At 32.5% G+C, this 17,008-nt stretch overlaps 1 protein-coding gene across 1 annotated transcript in view; it reads left to right on the top strand.

Annotated features, from left to right (window-relative positions):
* The window catches only part of LOC129225112 (ATP-dependent RNA helicase DDX1-like), a 74,291-nt gene that overhangs the window by 2,708 nt on the left and 54,575 nt on the right, over positions 1-17,008 (top strand). Inside the window, exons 2-3 of the mRNA XM_054859671.1 lie at positions 3,737-3,788; positions 11,171-11,234. Coding sequence (XP_054715646.1) covers positions 3,737-3,788; positions 11,171-11,234 — 116 coding nt within the window. The remainder of the gene's footprint in view (positions 1-3,736; positions 3,789-11,170; positions 11,235-17,008) is intronic.

Raw genomic sequence — 17,008 nt, 5'->3', positions numbered from 1 at the left:
TTTCAGCTTGGACCAGGGGCCTCTGCAGCACCACCGGCCTCTGCAGGCGCCGCAGAATCCACTTTTCCTGGTCGGAGCCGTCCATGTCCGGGATATCACACATGCTCACACACATACACACTCACATATATACACATGCCTACGTGCATACAGATAGGTCTCCGCACACACACAAGCCTACACATGCATGCGCGCCTACACATACACATGCACACAACTTTTCAGATGTAACCACCCTGGAGGAGAGACAAGCTTGGGGAAGGGGGGGGGGTACAGGAACAGACTCTAGAAATAATAACTCAAATGAGTAGGGCCCTGTCGCAACTCGTGATTGCGAAATACATAATTTAAATTCCAAATGTCAGAATTTAAATTATTTTAATTTTTTGTTTTTAATTCTTTTTTTTTTTTTTCAAAAACCAGGGAAGGGGGGGGGGGGGCAAGTGTACCCATGATCTGATCCCCTCACTTTTTCAAGGCACGAGCCGCCACTGATTATTACCTGATTAAAATGAGCAAAATATTTTTTCTTAATAAAATTCTTCAAATATATCAGGCTCTTCAGTTAGGGAGAAAAAAAGGGGGGGGGGCTTCAACAGCCCCTCCCGCCAACTTAAAAATTTATGATTTGGTGGACATGGGTTTTGTTAGCAGCAAGTTGTCGCCCATACCCCAGGGCTAAGGCAGCAAGCACCACAATGCAATATACCAGACAGCCCGCAGACCTCTCCTTAAACTGAGAAGTTCTAATAAGAACAAAACTGCAGTCTCAAAATGTGATAACCGGGCTGTCTGGTATATTGCATATGGTTTTTATTATTTTCTGATAAAATTTACTTTGTCTATACACCTTTTCCCCCTCTGGAAAAGTTAAAAATGACAGGCCTGATATAGAGTAATGAGAATTTCTTAAAAAAACTGGTATTATTTATATCTAAGAAGGAAATGAGAGGAGAAGAAATTAGTTTTCAAAGCATTAACTTGATCTACTGAAAATGATTCTGATTTATTATCTATTTCTGGGTATAATTTGTCTAGACAAGATAGAGTAGGTAAAAGAGATGGTGGGGTTTTATTTTATGTCAGAAATACTTTAACTTGCAATGAATTGGTAATTAATGATAAATCTAATGAGATTGATATGATTTGGCTTTAGTTGATTAGCAATAAGGGCAAAAAATTACGTTTAGGGAATGTTTATAGGCCACCCAACTTAAGCCAGGATAAAGATGAACAGATGTTTAGTATTATTAGTGACATTTTAAGCAAGGGGTTAGTCATCATAATGGGAGATTTTAATTTTCCAGGAATTGATTGGAATAATTTTTACCACAGTAATAGTAGAGAAGAGGAATTTTTGAAAGTAATTGGTGACTGTTTCTCAGATCAAATTGTAAATCAAGGTACTTGACAAGACATGATTTTGGATCTAGTTTTCTGTGACATGAAAGGTTCTGTTCAAGGGTTATGTGTAGGGGAACACATTGGAGAAAGTGACTACAACAGTATTAGGTTCGGGATTAAATTTAATATGCACAGAACAGAGAATTTTAGGTTTGTGCCCAATTTCAGAAATATTGATTTTGTGGCACTTAGGCAGAGTTTGAAAGCAGCTTTTTCTTCCGGATTGGACAATAGAGGTGTGAATCTTCAGTGGGCAGAATTTAAGGAAAATCTTGTGAAAACGGTTGAGGGTCATGTTCCCTTTAGGAGAAAGGGTGTCAACACAAAAATTTGACCAATGTGGTTCTCCAGGGAAACTAAAGATGCTCTAAATTACAAGCAAGCCGCTTTTCATAGGTTTAAAGAAACTGATCACTGTGCAGATAGGCTCCAATATTGTAAGACAGGGCGTAAATTTAAGTGTTCGGTACGGATTTCAGAAAAGAGAGTTGGAGCAAAGACTGGCAGATAACATAGACAGGAATCCTAAGAGGTTTTTTGCATACGTTAATTTGAGGAAAGTTTGAAATATTCATATTGGGCCACTGGTTGATGAGCATGAAATTTTAATTCAGGACGATAGTGATATAGCTAATGTTCTTGATAACTTTTTTGAGTGTTTTTAACGACAACTGTATCTTAACAGTTAACACCAGCAAGACGCTAGCTATAGTACAGCTTGAGGGCTTTATTTTCCATGGATGACGTTTTACTTCATTTGAAAAAAATTAAAGAGACTAAGGCTCCGGGACCAGATAATATTTATTCAAAAATTTTAGTTAAATGTGCAGAGGAATTAGCAGATGTAGTTGCAGATATTTTCAATGCTTCTTATAACTCGGGGACAGTGTCAGAGGATTGGAAGCTGGCTAACATTACACCACTCTTCAAGAAAGGGTTTAAAGGGATTGTGGGAAATAGACTTGTGAGTCTAACTTCGGTGGTTTGGAAAATTTTTGAATAAAAATTAAACTAGTAAATTTTTTAGAGACTAATAATCTATTGACTAGTTTTCAGTACGGTTTCAGGAAAGGTAAATCTTGTGCAACTAATTTATTACATTTCTATGACAAAGTTACCATGGCTTTAGACAATAATAAGCCTGTAGATGTTTATATTGATTTTCAAAAAGCTTTGGATAAGGTACCACATTTTGCTCTACTTGGCAAATTAGCTGATATAGGATTGGAGGGAAAATTTTCATTTCAGTAAAAAACTAGGTCACAGAAGGAAACAGAGGGTTGGTGTAAGGGGACATTACTCTAAATGGAGTGAGGTTTTAAGCGGGGTTCCTCAGGGATCAGTGTAAGGGCTTGTTTTGTTCATAGTTTTCATGAACGATATTCATAAAAATATTTCTGGGAACATGAATTGTTTTGCTGATGATGCCAAAGTTATGGGGATTGTAGAAAATGAAGAACAAGCAAATCAGCTGCAAGAGGATCTAGATCATATTACGGAGTGGGCTGATAAATGGGGTATGGCTGTCAATGTTGGGAAATGTCAAGTGCCACATTTAGGGCATAGAAGTGTACAAGTTATTTGCAAGGTTCAGTCATTAGTCAGGCAGAAAAAGTTACTGATCTGGGCATCTTAATAAGTCAGGATTCATAGTTTAGTCAACAGTGCAGCATAGCTAGTAACAAAGCCAATAAGATGCTTGGGTTTATCAATAGATTTATTTCAAACAAATCTAAAGAAGTTCTTCTGCCCTTATATAGAAGTTAGGTAAGACCTCATTTGGAGTATGCTGTTCAGTTTTGGTCTCCTTATCTTAAAGATATTAATGTATTGGAAATGGTTCAAAGGCGGGCTACAAGGCTAACAAATGGACTTTCTCATTTAGATTACGATTCCAGGCTTAGAATTCTAAAAATGTACAGTCCTGAGCAAAGAAGAGACCGAGGGGACATGATTCAGCTGTTTAAATTTATTAAAACAAAAGATGTTACGGGGCTAAAGTTTAGCACTGAAAACATGACAAGGGAGTCATTGTTTTAAGCTATTTAAATCTCAGGCTAACATGGTTATTAAGAAAAATTTATTATTTTGGCAGGGTAGTGGAATCTTGGAACAATTTACTGGAAGAGGTGGTAACGAGCAAGGGATTGCCTAGATAGTTTTAAGAGGGCCATTGATCTTCACTGGGGATTGTAAATTGACTAGGACCAGCATAGCTGGGCCCAGAGCCTGTTGTTGGTTGTCACTTTTGTATTTTGAAATTTTTGTACACATAATTTTGCACATATATTTTGACCATTTTGTTTGTTATTACGTTCTTCTTCTTTTTCAGAAATGGGAGTGCTTCCTGAAATTGCTCAGGCAGTTGAAGAAATGGATTGGAAGTAAGAAGCCTTTGTGGTTCATTGTAAATCATTGGTAATAGTCATCATGAAAGTGAAGAAAAAATAGGATATATTAGATTTAAATCAAGATTTTTTCAACTTAAATTGGAATTTTTTGCATATATATGTATAAAGATGAAAACAGTCAGAAAAAAACGGAAAATTTTGGGAAAAAAAAAAAACCTTTTTTCCGAAGGGGTTTATTTCTAATTCGGAAAAAATGAATGTTTTCTACTTTTCAGAAAGATTTAATTCAAATTTTCAGCAAAAAGTGATTAGAAATTTCCCAAACTTAAATTCTGATGCAATCCCCCCTCACCCCCTGGTTATATGTTAAAATACTGTCTAACTTTGATAATTCAAGTTGCTGTATGATAATATAATTTGCATATAGATAAAAAAAACTTTAATACTTTTTGCAAAAAGAAAAAAATATCCTTAGTGAAGAATTTATTTCCCTTCTTCATTAAAAAAAAAAAAAAAAAAAAAAAAAAAAGCTTTACGTCAGCAGAAACAGGATTGTTTCTGCTGACTGCGAACCAAATGTACAGGGTGAGTCAAAAAAAAAAAAAAAACCTGGCAAGCAATTTTGAATGTAACTTTATTGGAAATAAATAAATTAACAGAACACAAAAAATAATAATATGAGAAGAACTTTAGCAATCAATAAATTAATTGGTTTCAAACTGGCCGCTTTTGAAGTAATACAGAGGTGCAACTGTTTATTGAAATTTTTATTCAAGGGCCTCAAGTCCTTTAATCAATCCTATTCCCTATAAAGCAAAGGTTTAGACAGTCCAAACTTATGTGTAGTTTAAGGTAGATCTTTGACTCTAGAACAGGCCATACAATCTAATAACTGGGATTGAGGTCTAATGAGTAGAGCGTCCGCTCTAAAGATATCATGTCAAAAACAATGCGCCTTGCACCACTCCACCACTTGTCTTTTTGGCCGAATGAACTGGTGTGGAGTCAAATTGAAATGTCCAGTCTACATTGCTGTGCTGAAGTGCTCTTACGTCCACAGAAGTACCAACAGTTTCTAAAATGTCCTTCTGGTACACTTTTTGATTCATTTTACAGCCATCATCCATAAAGAACCAGAGATTTTTTGTCGCTTGTGCCGATTCCATCAGAGACAAAGCCTGACTTCGGATTCTGGCGATGTTTAACATTTTCTAAGGTGCTTTGAGTGTCTACAGACCAAATTCTATTGTTCTGGGGGTTATGCGTTGGTTGAACGGTAAATTAATGAAAGGTATCTCTTCCAATGTGAACTTGCGTCCCGTCTCAAACGTTCTGGCATCTTTGGAGTCATACGAATGCCTGAACTTTTTGGAACACGTTAAACTTCTATTTGAGCTGTTTTTGCCCTTAGTCGCACTTATGGTCGATTAACTGAAATGTTCACTGTTCGTTTTTTTACACTTTCCCGACATCTACTATTATTTCCAAGCCACTTGAAGCAGCATACCGCATCAAATACTGTTTCCCGAAGCACAACAAGCAAATGAAGTGTCGTTCTACTTGGTTAAACAACTTTAAAATAGTAGGTCTTTTGCTTAAAATTGTAAGAAAAGTGAGAAACAATACATAAACTTTACTTCCATTTGATGATGCAATCTTTGTCCGAGGTTTTTTTTTTTTTTGCTACACCCTGTATACTGCCGTACTAAGCACAAAAGTGGTATCTGAAGTTGAACTCAAGCTGAGATATTGTGTTTTAAAGTTTGGCTCTTCCATATATTTGATTCAGATATCTTTTTTTTTTCAGAATTTTTAAAAAAATAGTTCCTGATTAAATGACCCTAAAACATTTTATTTATTAAGTAAAATACGAAACAGAGAAAACCTCGGTTATAATAACTCACTTTTGTTTAAAAGTGCAGGTATGACTACTTTTACTGATGTGCTTAGCAAGACCGCATGAATAAACTGAAACTCCAGTTTAAGTTTTGGTTCAGCTTTAGAAACCATTGCGCAGCTTTGGTTTGGGGTTTCTGTTGGATAGAAAAAGAAAACTCGATTTAAAGTAAGAAATAACAACATCAGAAAGCACAGATTGCAGATTACTGCAGACACATGTTTCGGTGTTACAGGTAGCGCCTTTTTCAATGCAAAAGGAATGAGCTTATGGATGAAAAGACATTTGACAAAAGCTTAGCTTTTGTGCTTATTGACGTTGTTATTCCTTAGTTTACATTTCAGCAGAAAGCTATTTATTTATCTTAAAAACCATTTTCAGACAGTAAAGTTACATTGCAAGGAAGGGAAATCATACTTAATTTTTCCTTCAAACAATATCAATCATGTTTGAAAGTCAATAATTACAATTATTATTCCAAGTTTCAAAGTCAATTTAAAATTGTTATGATTAGACACACTTTATCCAATATTGTTGGTTGAATGACGATTTGACTTATTTCTGCTGTGTGAGAAAGAAAGCTCTTGGTTATAAAACAAAAAGGCTTTTTTTTTTTTTTTTTAAATTAAACTTGCCTTTATATCGTAGGCTGGCCAGATGTCTCGGTTTCACCAAGACAGTCCCGGTTTTCAAACAAAATTCTGGTGACCCGGCCGGTTTACTTTTCTTCCCAGATAACAAGAGACCAACAATTGATTACAAGTGACCAAAAAGGTCTAAAAATAATTAACTGTGAAGATTATTTAGTATAATTATTTTGTAATTTGTAACATTGGCTTCTAAAATTAATACCGGATTAGCTTGTGAGGATTTTTATAACAAGATTGAAATAAAAAAAGACTGCCTTATCAAGTCCTATGAAATGAAAAGTATATCGAAATATTGTTCAATTTTTCATTCCTCATTCAAAGTGTTTTTTCTAACTAAAAAGATTTAGAAATATTTACATCTCAGAAGTGAAATGTTCAAATTTTATCTGCTTATTTCTTTTTTTACTATTCCTATAAAAGTTCATAATTAGTAACCATTTATTCATAGCATTGAAATAGCCTGCCCTATAAAATGCTCCAAAAATCAGCAAGGGGTGTGTAACCCTTTGAATACTAGCGACGCTAGGAAGGGGGGGGGGCATTCTAGTGCCCCGGTTGAACATTTCAAAAGTATGGCAAGCCTATTTATGTGTATTTCTGTCAAGCAGAAAAATAAGATGGGTTAGATAGCATATATTTTTTAGTGCGTAATCACATTTTTTAGTGCTTGTTCCAAGAAACACAGAGCTATTAAGAAACCCTATTTTTATTCATTAGAAAATCAATTTTTCCATTTTTTCCAATTTTCCCCGAAACAGCTCGGTAAAAAAATGTTTTTTTTCCCCACCACTTCAAAATTTCTGGAAATTTTACAGCTCTATATATGTATTTAGAAGGACTTTGGAATTTTCAGTTAATAGTTTGCAGTTACAACTATTGCTAAACTTCAAGTTGATGTTAAAAAAATGTGTTAAAGTATTATGTTTCAAGTATTACCATATATATTAACGCTTCCATGATCACTCACTTAATTTCCATGATGGGATCTTCTTTCACTATAAATCAGAAAAATCATTTGCCACTGTTTAGGAGTGGCTCAAAATTTTCAGTGAGAAAGCTTTTGGTTGTGTGTCATCAATGTCGTTATCGTCATTGGTTTTGTTATTTTTTGTTAGGTCTCAAAGTTTTAACAACGATTTTAATAGCAAAAAAAGTAGTGGCGCGTCTCTTAGAGAGTACGAAAAACTACATTTCAAGAAATCACTGGAATTTGAATTAGAATATATTCTTAGCAATGTGTCAGTGTAAATTACTTTGTAACTTACTAAGTAAACTATTCATATATTTTTTTTCATTCTTCACAATATTCAATTTTATTGTTGAAAATAAGTAATTTAAAGATATTTCTTTGTAATGATATTATTGACAGTTAAAACAGTGAATATTTAATAATTATTGATGTAAGTCCTTGTTGATTGCTTACGTATTATAAAATAAGTAGTAATTTAAGTTGTTTTCATTTTAATTCCTACAATTTTCATAATCATGCAAATCAATCTCAAATTACTACATATCATTATGATTGAAAACCCTGCTGGTAACGAGAAGATTTCTTAGATAAAAAACCCCCTACAGATTTTTAAATTTCTGCACATATTCTATCAGCGTATTTTGTGTCATTAATACATATTTTGGTAAAATTTAAAAAAAAAACATATTTTCAAGCTATATCCAGTTGATTTTTGATCCATCTATAATTTGCGATAAGAATAATCAACTTAATTAACTGTTACATAATTCAAGCAAAAAAAAAAAAAACATGAATCTCAGGTCCCGAAAAACCGCGTCATTTTTTTTTTTTTTTTAAATTCATTTCATTCAATTATCGATGTGAAAAAATATTTTAAGTAAGAATTCAATAGCTTTTTTAGTTTATTTTAAATTTGTCTTAAAAACTGAGAACAAACAATTCTTTCTTAATAAAAATTTTACCTTTTAAATTCCTTTTTGTGTTCGGTACATCACCCTGCTAATTCCAAGCTCATTTTTTAGGATCTTCGAAACTACGATCATCACTGTGTAATAGTATTTCATGACTCTTAACTTCATTTGCAAATGAAGTTTTCCTATCAGTTGTTGAATCAATGTTTAGTACGCATCAGTGTAAAATATTTCGTAGTTTACGCAGTTAATTTTTCAATTCCCTCTCGTGTTCTTCATGATATTTAAATTTTTGTTATAAGAAGTTATTAATTTTATATCTTTGTAATGAAATAATTGATATTTAAATTAAAAGCCTGTTATTCAAACCGAATATATCATAATTACTGACTTTATCCTTTCGCTTACTTAGTGATTGCTTACGTAGCATGAACTCAATAATTCAAAGTGTTCTCATTTTACTTCATGCACAAAAATGTAATATTAATACACATTAATTTTAAATTATTACTGATGATAATTTCAAAGGAATCTCCACTGGTTAAAAAAAGTGTTTAAATGTAAAAAAGAAGTAGTCAACACATTTTTAAACTTCTGTACTTATTTATTTCATTAACAAATATTTTGTAAAAACAAAGTTTTACAATTTTCCCGACATTTGAAAATTTTATTGACTTAATTTTAGATTAAAATATTTCTTCTGATTTTAATGAATTGCATTCTTTCTAAGACCAAGTTAAAAATTGGCATGTCATATTATGAAAAAAATACTAGATGATGGCCTCTTTCTTAAGCAATGCAAAAACAATTACCATATCTGAATTCAAAAATAAAAGTTTTCATCTTTATTTATAAATGAAGTTATAAGTCATGAAATACTATTACACAATGGTGATGATCGTAATTTCGAAGATTGTAGAAAATGGGCTTTGGAATTAGGAAGTTGGTGTACCAAAGATGAAAAGGAATTCTTGATCGTCAAAATTTTACTAATAAAACTTCGTGAGCTCTCAGTTTTGAAAAAAAAAGCTATTTAAAGCGATTAAATGATTTAAACTACATCAAATGATTTTTTATATGGATATGTGAATGAAATAAAAAAATCTATATGATTTTTGGAACCAGAGTTTCATGCTTTTTTTTTTGCTCGAATTGTGTCAGATAAGTTCATTTTTCTGACCGCAAATTATAGCTAGGTCAAAAACCAACCGTATATAACTTAAATATATCTGTGAAATTAAAAATTTTGATTTTCATCAAAATGTGCATTGATGACTCGAAATATGCTGACGGAATAATAAAGTGCAGAATTTAAAAATATTGTCTTTTTATGAATTATCTTTTCAACTAAAAATCTCTTCGTTACCATCAAGGATTTCTCTCCGGTTACAATAACCAGTAATTTGAAACTCATTTATGTGATTTTAAAGATTGCAGAAAGGAAAATGAATACTTTTTAAATTACTTATTCTAATTAAATGAGCATCACCAAGTGAGGGGCTAAAGGTAATTAAATAATTTTTTACATCAATGATTGAATGAAATTTGGGGAAAAAAAAAAGAATGTGTTTTCTTAGGACCAGAGATTTATGTTTTTTTTTTGGCTTGAATTATGTAACGGTTCATTAAGTTGATTATTCTTATCACAAATTATAGATGGATCAAAAACCAACCGGATATAGCTTAAAAATATGCGTGATTTTTTTTCTTTTAATTTTACCAAAATATGTATTAATGATACAAAATACGCTGATGGAATATGTGCAGAAATTTAAAAATCTGTAGAGTTTTTTTAATCTAAGAAATCTTCTCATTACCAGTAAGGTTTTCAATTATAATGATACACAGTAATTTGAGACTGATTTGAATGATTATGAAAATTGTAGGAATTAAAATGAAAACATTTTAAATTACTACTTATTTTACATTACGTAAGCAATTGACAAGTAAGGACTTACGTCAATAATTATTAAATATTTGCTGTTTTAACTGTCAATGATTTCATTACAAAGAAATATCTTTAAATTACTTATTTTTAACTATAAAATTGAATATTGTGAAGAATGGAAAAAAAAATTAATAGTTTACTTAGTAAATTACAAAGTAATTTAACTGACACATCGATAAAAATATTTTCTAATTCAAATTCAAGTGATTTCATGAATGTAGTTTTTTGTATTCTCTAAGATGGGGTGCCACCACTTATTTTGCTATTGAAATTGTTGTTAAATTGTACATTATAATTTGTGTTATAAAAGATTGAATTTCTTGGGAATAACAACAATATTTTCATTAGCTACATTGAATATTCAGTTAAAGATCTTATTCTTAGACACAAATTCGTATTCAGTGGATGTCTTAAGCTAGAAATATAGTGTTTAAGACTGAATAAAAGTACAATGGCCTCGAAACTTTGATTGAAATCCAGAACAACCAATCAGAGTACTAGAAATGTCCCTATGCCCGAACAGGAATAAGGGTAGCTTATATGCTTCCTGGATGCAGGCCCACCACAGACTTCCTTTCATAATTTCTTTGATGTTACTTGTTTTTTTAATACCTATATAGAAATATATTTTTCTAATTAAATATGCAATATATGCTTTAAAATTTTTTGCAAGAATTAATAGTTGAAGCAATGCTATTTTTTATGTTTCCTTGTTTCCATTTCATACCTGCATGCAATTTGGTGATAGGGGTCTCATCGACAACCCTTCAAAAATTTCCCAAAATATTGCAGATTTTATATTTTTATAATTAAACTCAATACAATATGCGTAATCACTTTCAAAGTGAAACATATGAATTCAGGTTTCATGCATTTCAAAACTATTATTTGAAAATATTATAACCAGTATGCTAAGCCTTAGTCAGTCTTGCAGTTTGAATCATTTTCATTTTATTATAAACTGATAATGTTGAAACTCATAGTGTTGAAAGTGGATTTGAAGTGTTTAACTATTAAGTAAGATCTTTTGTAATTTTAGTTTACCTACTGATGTTCAAGCAGAGGCAATTCCATTAATATTGGGTGGAGGGGATGTATTAATGGTAAGTTTTGAAAGAAAGTTTATTCATTGTGTAATTCTTATTATGATGCAACAAAGAGAGATGAAATTTGGTAACAGTACTAATATAGTTTTTCAAGCAAAAAGTTTATATAAATATAACAACTAAAAAAAAAAAAAAAGAGTTGCAATCAGATAAGTCTTGAAACATATGAGGGCTTTTTTTTTTAAATTCTAAACCTCCAAATGATCTTGAAATAAAACTTACTAGTCGACCCGTGCGGAACTCTGCACTGTACTTCGAATCGTTTCATAAGGCATTTCGCTCTTTAAAAATTTCAAAGAAAGAATATTATGAAGAAAAACCGAAAAAAGTAAACGGAAAAAAGTAAGCGCACAAGAGAAGGCATGTAATTTGAAGACATCAGTAACAAAACCTCGTTAAATACAACGTTGTGATAATTTGATCATCGCTCCCCTTTTGGTTGTACGTATTTTCAATGCAAACATAAATATCATTAAAAGTGTGGCTGAGTGACACGTGAAAAATCAGTAATTTTGCATGTGAAAAAACAGGTTTTGGCAAATACAGTCCTGCCCATGTGAGCATCCGACGGAAAAAAAAGAAACATTAAAGAGATATTTAGTGGCACGGATTCAAACTGGTGCCATTCTGATTAACAGTACGACAATCCAACAAACCTAGCAAATGTGCCTTCGTTTTCGAATGCTATTCATTGAAGGAATGCGTAATAAAACACAGTAAAAAAGCTTTTCGCCGAAAAAATATAATAAGATTATGCGTCTATGTTTTGCCATTTGCCAGCATAATACGATTTAAAATTATTCGTAAAACATGGAATTTAATTAAAGAATGAGGAAGATCTCACGTAGCGATTGAAACAAACATTCTAGAGGAGAAGTAATAAATTCGGTTGGAAAAATAAGTGTTTTTATTTTTGAATATTCAACAATTTCCCATAGCTGGCTTCTTTAACCTGTATGGCTTAAAAGCCCGCATTTGTTTTTTTTTTTTAATCGAACACTTAAAATTCAAAACCAAAACCAGTTGAACTGAGTCCGTTTTTTAAGTGTAATTTTTCGAACGTAGACAAAATATTTGTTTTTTTTTCAGCCGAAAGCAGAGGTGTAGAAAATGATTTCTTACTAATGAAGTTGATAATAAATTTAATGTTTTATATCTTATTCGAATAAATAATTAAAGATTTACTGGTTGAAACTCGTAGTTTTATTTAGGCGTAATATTTTTTCATTTGTACAAAAGTTAGAACACTGCTATTAGAAAAATCTACATTTCAGCTTACAAAGAAAATGTTTTTCTGCACAAAAAGGATTCCCTTGAGGTATATCTAATACTTTTTTTATGCTTACATTATGCTCAGTAGTCTGGACGGAGTCAAAACTTAAAAAAAAAAGGGGAAGAACACCCTTCGATTAGCAGTCAACTTATCTGAATGATAACTGTAGCCTGCATAAAGGAGTCGAAACACCAATTAGCATTCCCACTGCATTTATTTTATTATGTGTGTTATCTGATTTGTACAAAGAGTCAAAAACTCATTAGAAGAATCTATATTTCAACATACGATTTATTATATTTTACTGAACAAAAAACAATTCCAATGTAGTCTGAAATCTTAAACCTGATACTTATATTTTCGCTTACATTATGCTTTAATTTTCTTTCCGGAGCCAAAGCTTTAAAAAAAAAAAAAAAAAAACCTTACAATTGAGTATCAATTTAGCTTCATGTTGCATCAAGTTTTCATAACAGCTAGGATAGTTTCTACCTCATGTATTCCCTCATATTTGTTATTCATTGTTCACGTAATGCGCGATATTTTTCTAATTTTTTGATGCAGATTGTCCGGACGTGGGACCGAACACGCATTCTCCTGATTACCAGTCGAAGGCTCTGCCGATCAAGCTATTCAGCTCTGTCGGTAACAGTGCAAGTTAAAGTTATAAATTTAACCGAAAACCTCATTCTGGTTCTAAACAGGTTTTTTTGCCGTCAAAAACAATTTTTAGACCGTGGGTCTATTTTTCGTCAGTAGCCTGCACGATAAGCTTTAAAATAAGGTGTAAATCAAAGAAATCGATCAAGAATTGAGGAAAATCTGGCGTAGAAACCAAAAACAGACTACAGAAATAATATATAAGGATACTGAGCAAAAAACAATTCCAATGTAGTCTGAAATCTTAAACCTGATACTTATATTTTCGCTTACATTATGCTTTAATTTTCTTTCCGGAGCCAAAGCTTTAAAAAAAAAAAAAAAACCTTACAATTGAGTATCAATTTAGCTTCGTGTTGCATCAAGTTTTCATAACAGCTAGGATCGTTTCTACCTCATGTATTCCCTCATATTTGTTATTCATTGTTCACGTAATGCGCGATATTTTTCTAATTTTTTGATGCAGATTGTCCGGACGTGGGCCCGAACACGCCTTCTCCTGGTTACCAGTCGAAGGCTCTGCCGATCAAGCTATTCAGCTCTGTCGGTAACAGTGCAAGTTAAAGTTATAAATTTAACCGAAAACCTCATTCTGGTTCTTTAAAACAGGTTTTTTTGCCGTCAAAAACAATTTTTAGACCGTGGGTCTATTTTTCGTCAGTAGCCTGCACATTAAGCTTTAAAATAAGGTGTAAATCAAAGAAATCGATCAAGAATTGAGGAAAATCTGGCGTAGAAACCAAAAACAGACTACAGAAATAATATATAAGGATACTGAGCAAAAAACAATTCCAATGTAGTCTGAAATCTTAAACCTGATACTTATATTTTCGCTTACATTATGCTTTAATTTTCTTTCCGGAGCCAAAGCTTTAAAAAAAAAAAAAAAAAAAAAAAAAAACCTTACAATTCAGTATTAATTTAGCTTCGTGTTGCATCAAGTTTTCATAACAGCTAGGATTGTTTCTACCTCATGTATTCCCTCATATTTGTTATTCATTGTTCACGTAATGTGCGATATTTTTCTAATTTTTTGATGCAGATTGTCCAGACGTGGGCCCGAACACGCCTTCTCCTGGTTACCAGTCGAAGGCTCTGCCGATCAAGCTATTCAGCTCTGTCGGTAACAGTGCAAGTTAAAGTTATAAATTTAACCGAAAACCTCATTCTGGTTCTTTAAAACAGGTTTTTTTGCCGTCAAAAACAATTTTTAGACCGTGGGTCTATTTTTCGTCAGTAGCCTGCACAATAAGCTTTAAAATAAGGTGTAAATCAAAGAAATCGATCAAGAATTGAGGAAAATCTGGCGTAGAAACCAAAAACAGACTACAGAAATAATATATAAGGATACTGAGCAAAAAACAATTCCAATGTAGTCTGAAATCTTAAACCTGATACTTATATTTTCGCTTACATTATGCTTTAATTTTCTTTCCGGAGCCAAAGCTTTAAAAAAAAAAAAAAAAACCTTACAATTCAGTATCAATTTAGCTTCGTGTTGCATCAAGTTTTCATAACAGCTAGGATCGTTTCTACCTCATGTATTCCCTCATATTTGTTATTCATTGTTCACGTAATGCGCGATATTTTTCTAATTTTTTGATGCAGATTGTCCGGACGTGGGCCCGAACACGCCTTCTCCTGGTTACCAGTCGAAGGCTCTGCCGATCAAGCTATTCAGCTCTGTCGGTAACAGTGCAAGTTAAAGTTATAAATTTAACCGAAAACCTCATTCTGGTTCTTTAAAACAGGTTTTTTTGCCGTCAAAAACAATTTTTAGACCGTGGGTCTATTTTTTGTCAGTAGCCTGCACAATAAGCTTTAAAATAAGGTGTAAATCAAAGAAATCGATCAAGAATTGAGGAAAATCTGGCGTAGAAACCAAAAACAGGCTACAGAAATTATATATAAGGATTGTAACAAAATTCAATGGCACTGTGTGCAAATCTGTTCTACAATACTTTTAGTACACCTGTTGATCATGTCGGATGCCAGGACACAATTGTCATGTGAGCATGCACTGAACACTTAAACATAACATCTCCAGATATGTGAATTTCTTGCTGTACGCTGTCATTCAATTTTTGTATGCTGAGAGGGTAATGCAGAAAAAATAAGTTTATAAATGAGTAATGTGTGCAAGAAAACTTTTCATGAGTAGCCGCAACATGCAGAAACGTTGTTGAAAACTTGAGGAGGGACAAAGAGATCTTCATGATGCATGCTGTCCTACCATTTCAATCCAAACTTTGTTTCTTCTCATTACCATATTTTTGCTCAAATGGAAATCTTACATGGTAGACAAAAGTTTTGATCAGACAAGCATAGAGATTCAGTTGTAAGACCAGGCCGTTGCTTTCTATGAGAATGGTTGGGGAAGGTTAGTCATTAACATATTTCTTACATTTTATTTACCTTTCTATTCAAAGCATTAGTGAAAACTTGTTTTTTTTTTCTTCTTTCACTTTTATATTTGGACTGTTATAAATTTAAGTCTTTTAAATGTTCCTTTGATTTTTAATATTTCCAAATTCATAATTATTTCTTAACGGTGAAGGTTCTTCTGCCTTTATACAGAAGTTTAGTAAGACCTCATTTAGAGTACGATGTTCAGTTTTGGTCACCTTATCTGAAGAAAGGTATTTTTGTATTGGTAAAAACAAAAATTTGGTTGGTTGACAAAAAAGGGTAACTAGATTAGTAAGGTGACTTTCAGATTTAGATTGATACCAGACTTAATGGACTTAACATGTATAGCCTGAAGTAAATGAGAGTCAGAGGCGATATGATTCAGTTATTTAAATTTATCAAAATGAAAGATGCAGGGTTGGCAGGTTTCTGCCAAGGTGGTAAAAACCACTGGTAGAAACCGGTTAAAACCGGCATGGCAAAAACCCCTTTCTGCCGCATTTATGGCAGAAACTGGCAGAAACTCAAAAAATGACTTAAATGCATTTCCTGACATACAATAGAAAATGTATAAGAAAAATAATTAAATATTAACCCAAATACAATTTATTTACAACACTATCACTATTCAAAATCAGATTTTACATTGTTTTCACACTGCAGCAGCCTGTAACAAAATACAAGTTTAGATGCTGTTTCTAAACCTAAACAATTTCTCAATTTTTTGTGCACGAAGGAGAAATTTGAGAAGATTCTTTCAATCCCAGCAGAACTAGCTGGCATTATCATCAAAGAACAAGCAAGATTCACAAAACTTTAAACTATAGCACATTTTTTCAAACTGAACCACCATGCGGTAGTTGGAGTAGTTGTTACAACTTGAATGGAAAGATAGGTTTCGGGAAAAGGGGCCAATTTGTTTTGTAAAGCTATGGTATAAGGTACATAATCAGGGTTAATATTTGTGAGTAAAGTTCAGGCACTTTCTTCTTGATTGCATGATAAATTTACTCCCAAATACATTGGATGGAGCAAATATGCGAGTAAATGGTTATCAGTAACTGCTTGATTAAATCTGTGCATTACTTCCTTCTCAAAAGCCACATAAGAGCGTCTTCTTTTGTTAAACGAATCCAAACATTGTAAGCATCTGCAATTGAGCAGTTCTCTTTTTGAACTGAACCCAGAGCAATAGCAACAGGTTTTATCTGCAGCAACAAGTGTTTAACTTCTTTGTGAATCATCTGATTATTTATAATCTGAACAATACCTTTGTCATAAATATCATCTTCATGTTCTTCTAGTATTTGTAAATATGGGCGATTCTTCATAAACGACGCTAAGCATTCCACCGTGTATTAAAAGGTATATATGGTTTCACAGCTTTTGGGTGCTCCTTTAGCCAAGCTCCTTGCCTGTGATGGTTTCT

Source organism: Uloborus diversus, chromosome 6, assembly GCF_026930045.1.
Source record: "Uloborus diversus isolate 005 chromosome 6, Udiv.v.3.1, whole genome shotgun sequence".
Classification (NCBI taxonomy): domain Eukaryota; kingdom Metazoa; phylum Arthropoda; class Arachnida; order Araneae; family Uloboridae; genus Uloborus; species Uloborus diversus.
This window is presented reverse-complemented; position numbering and strand designations above follow the sequence as displayed.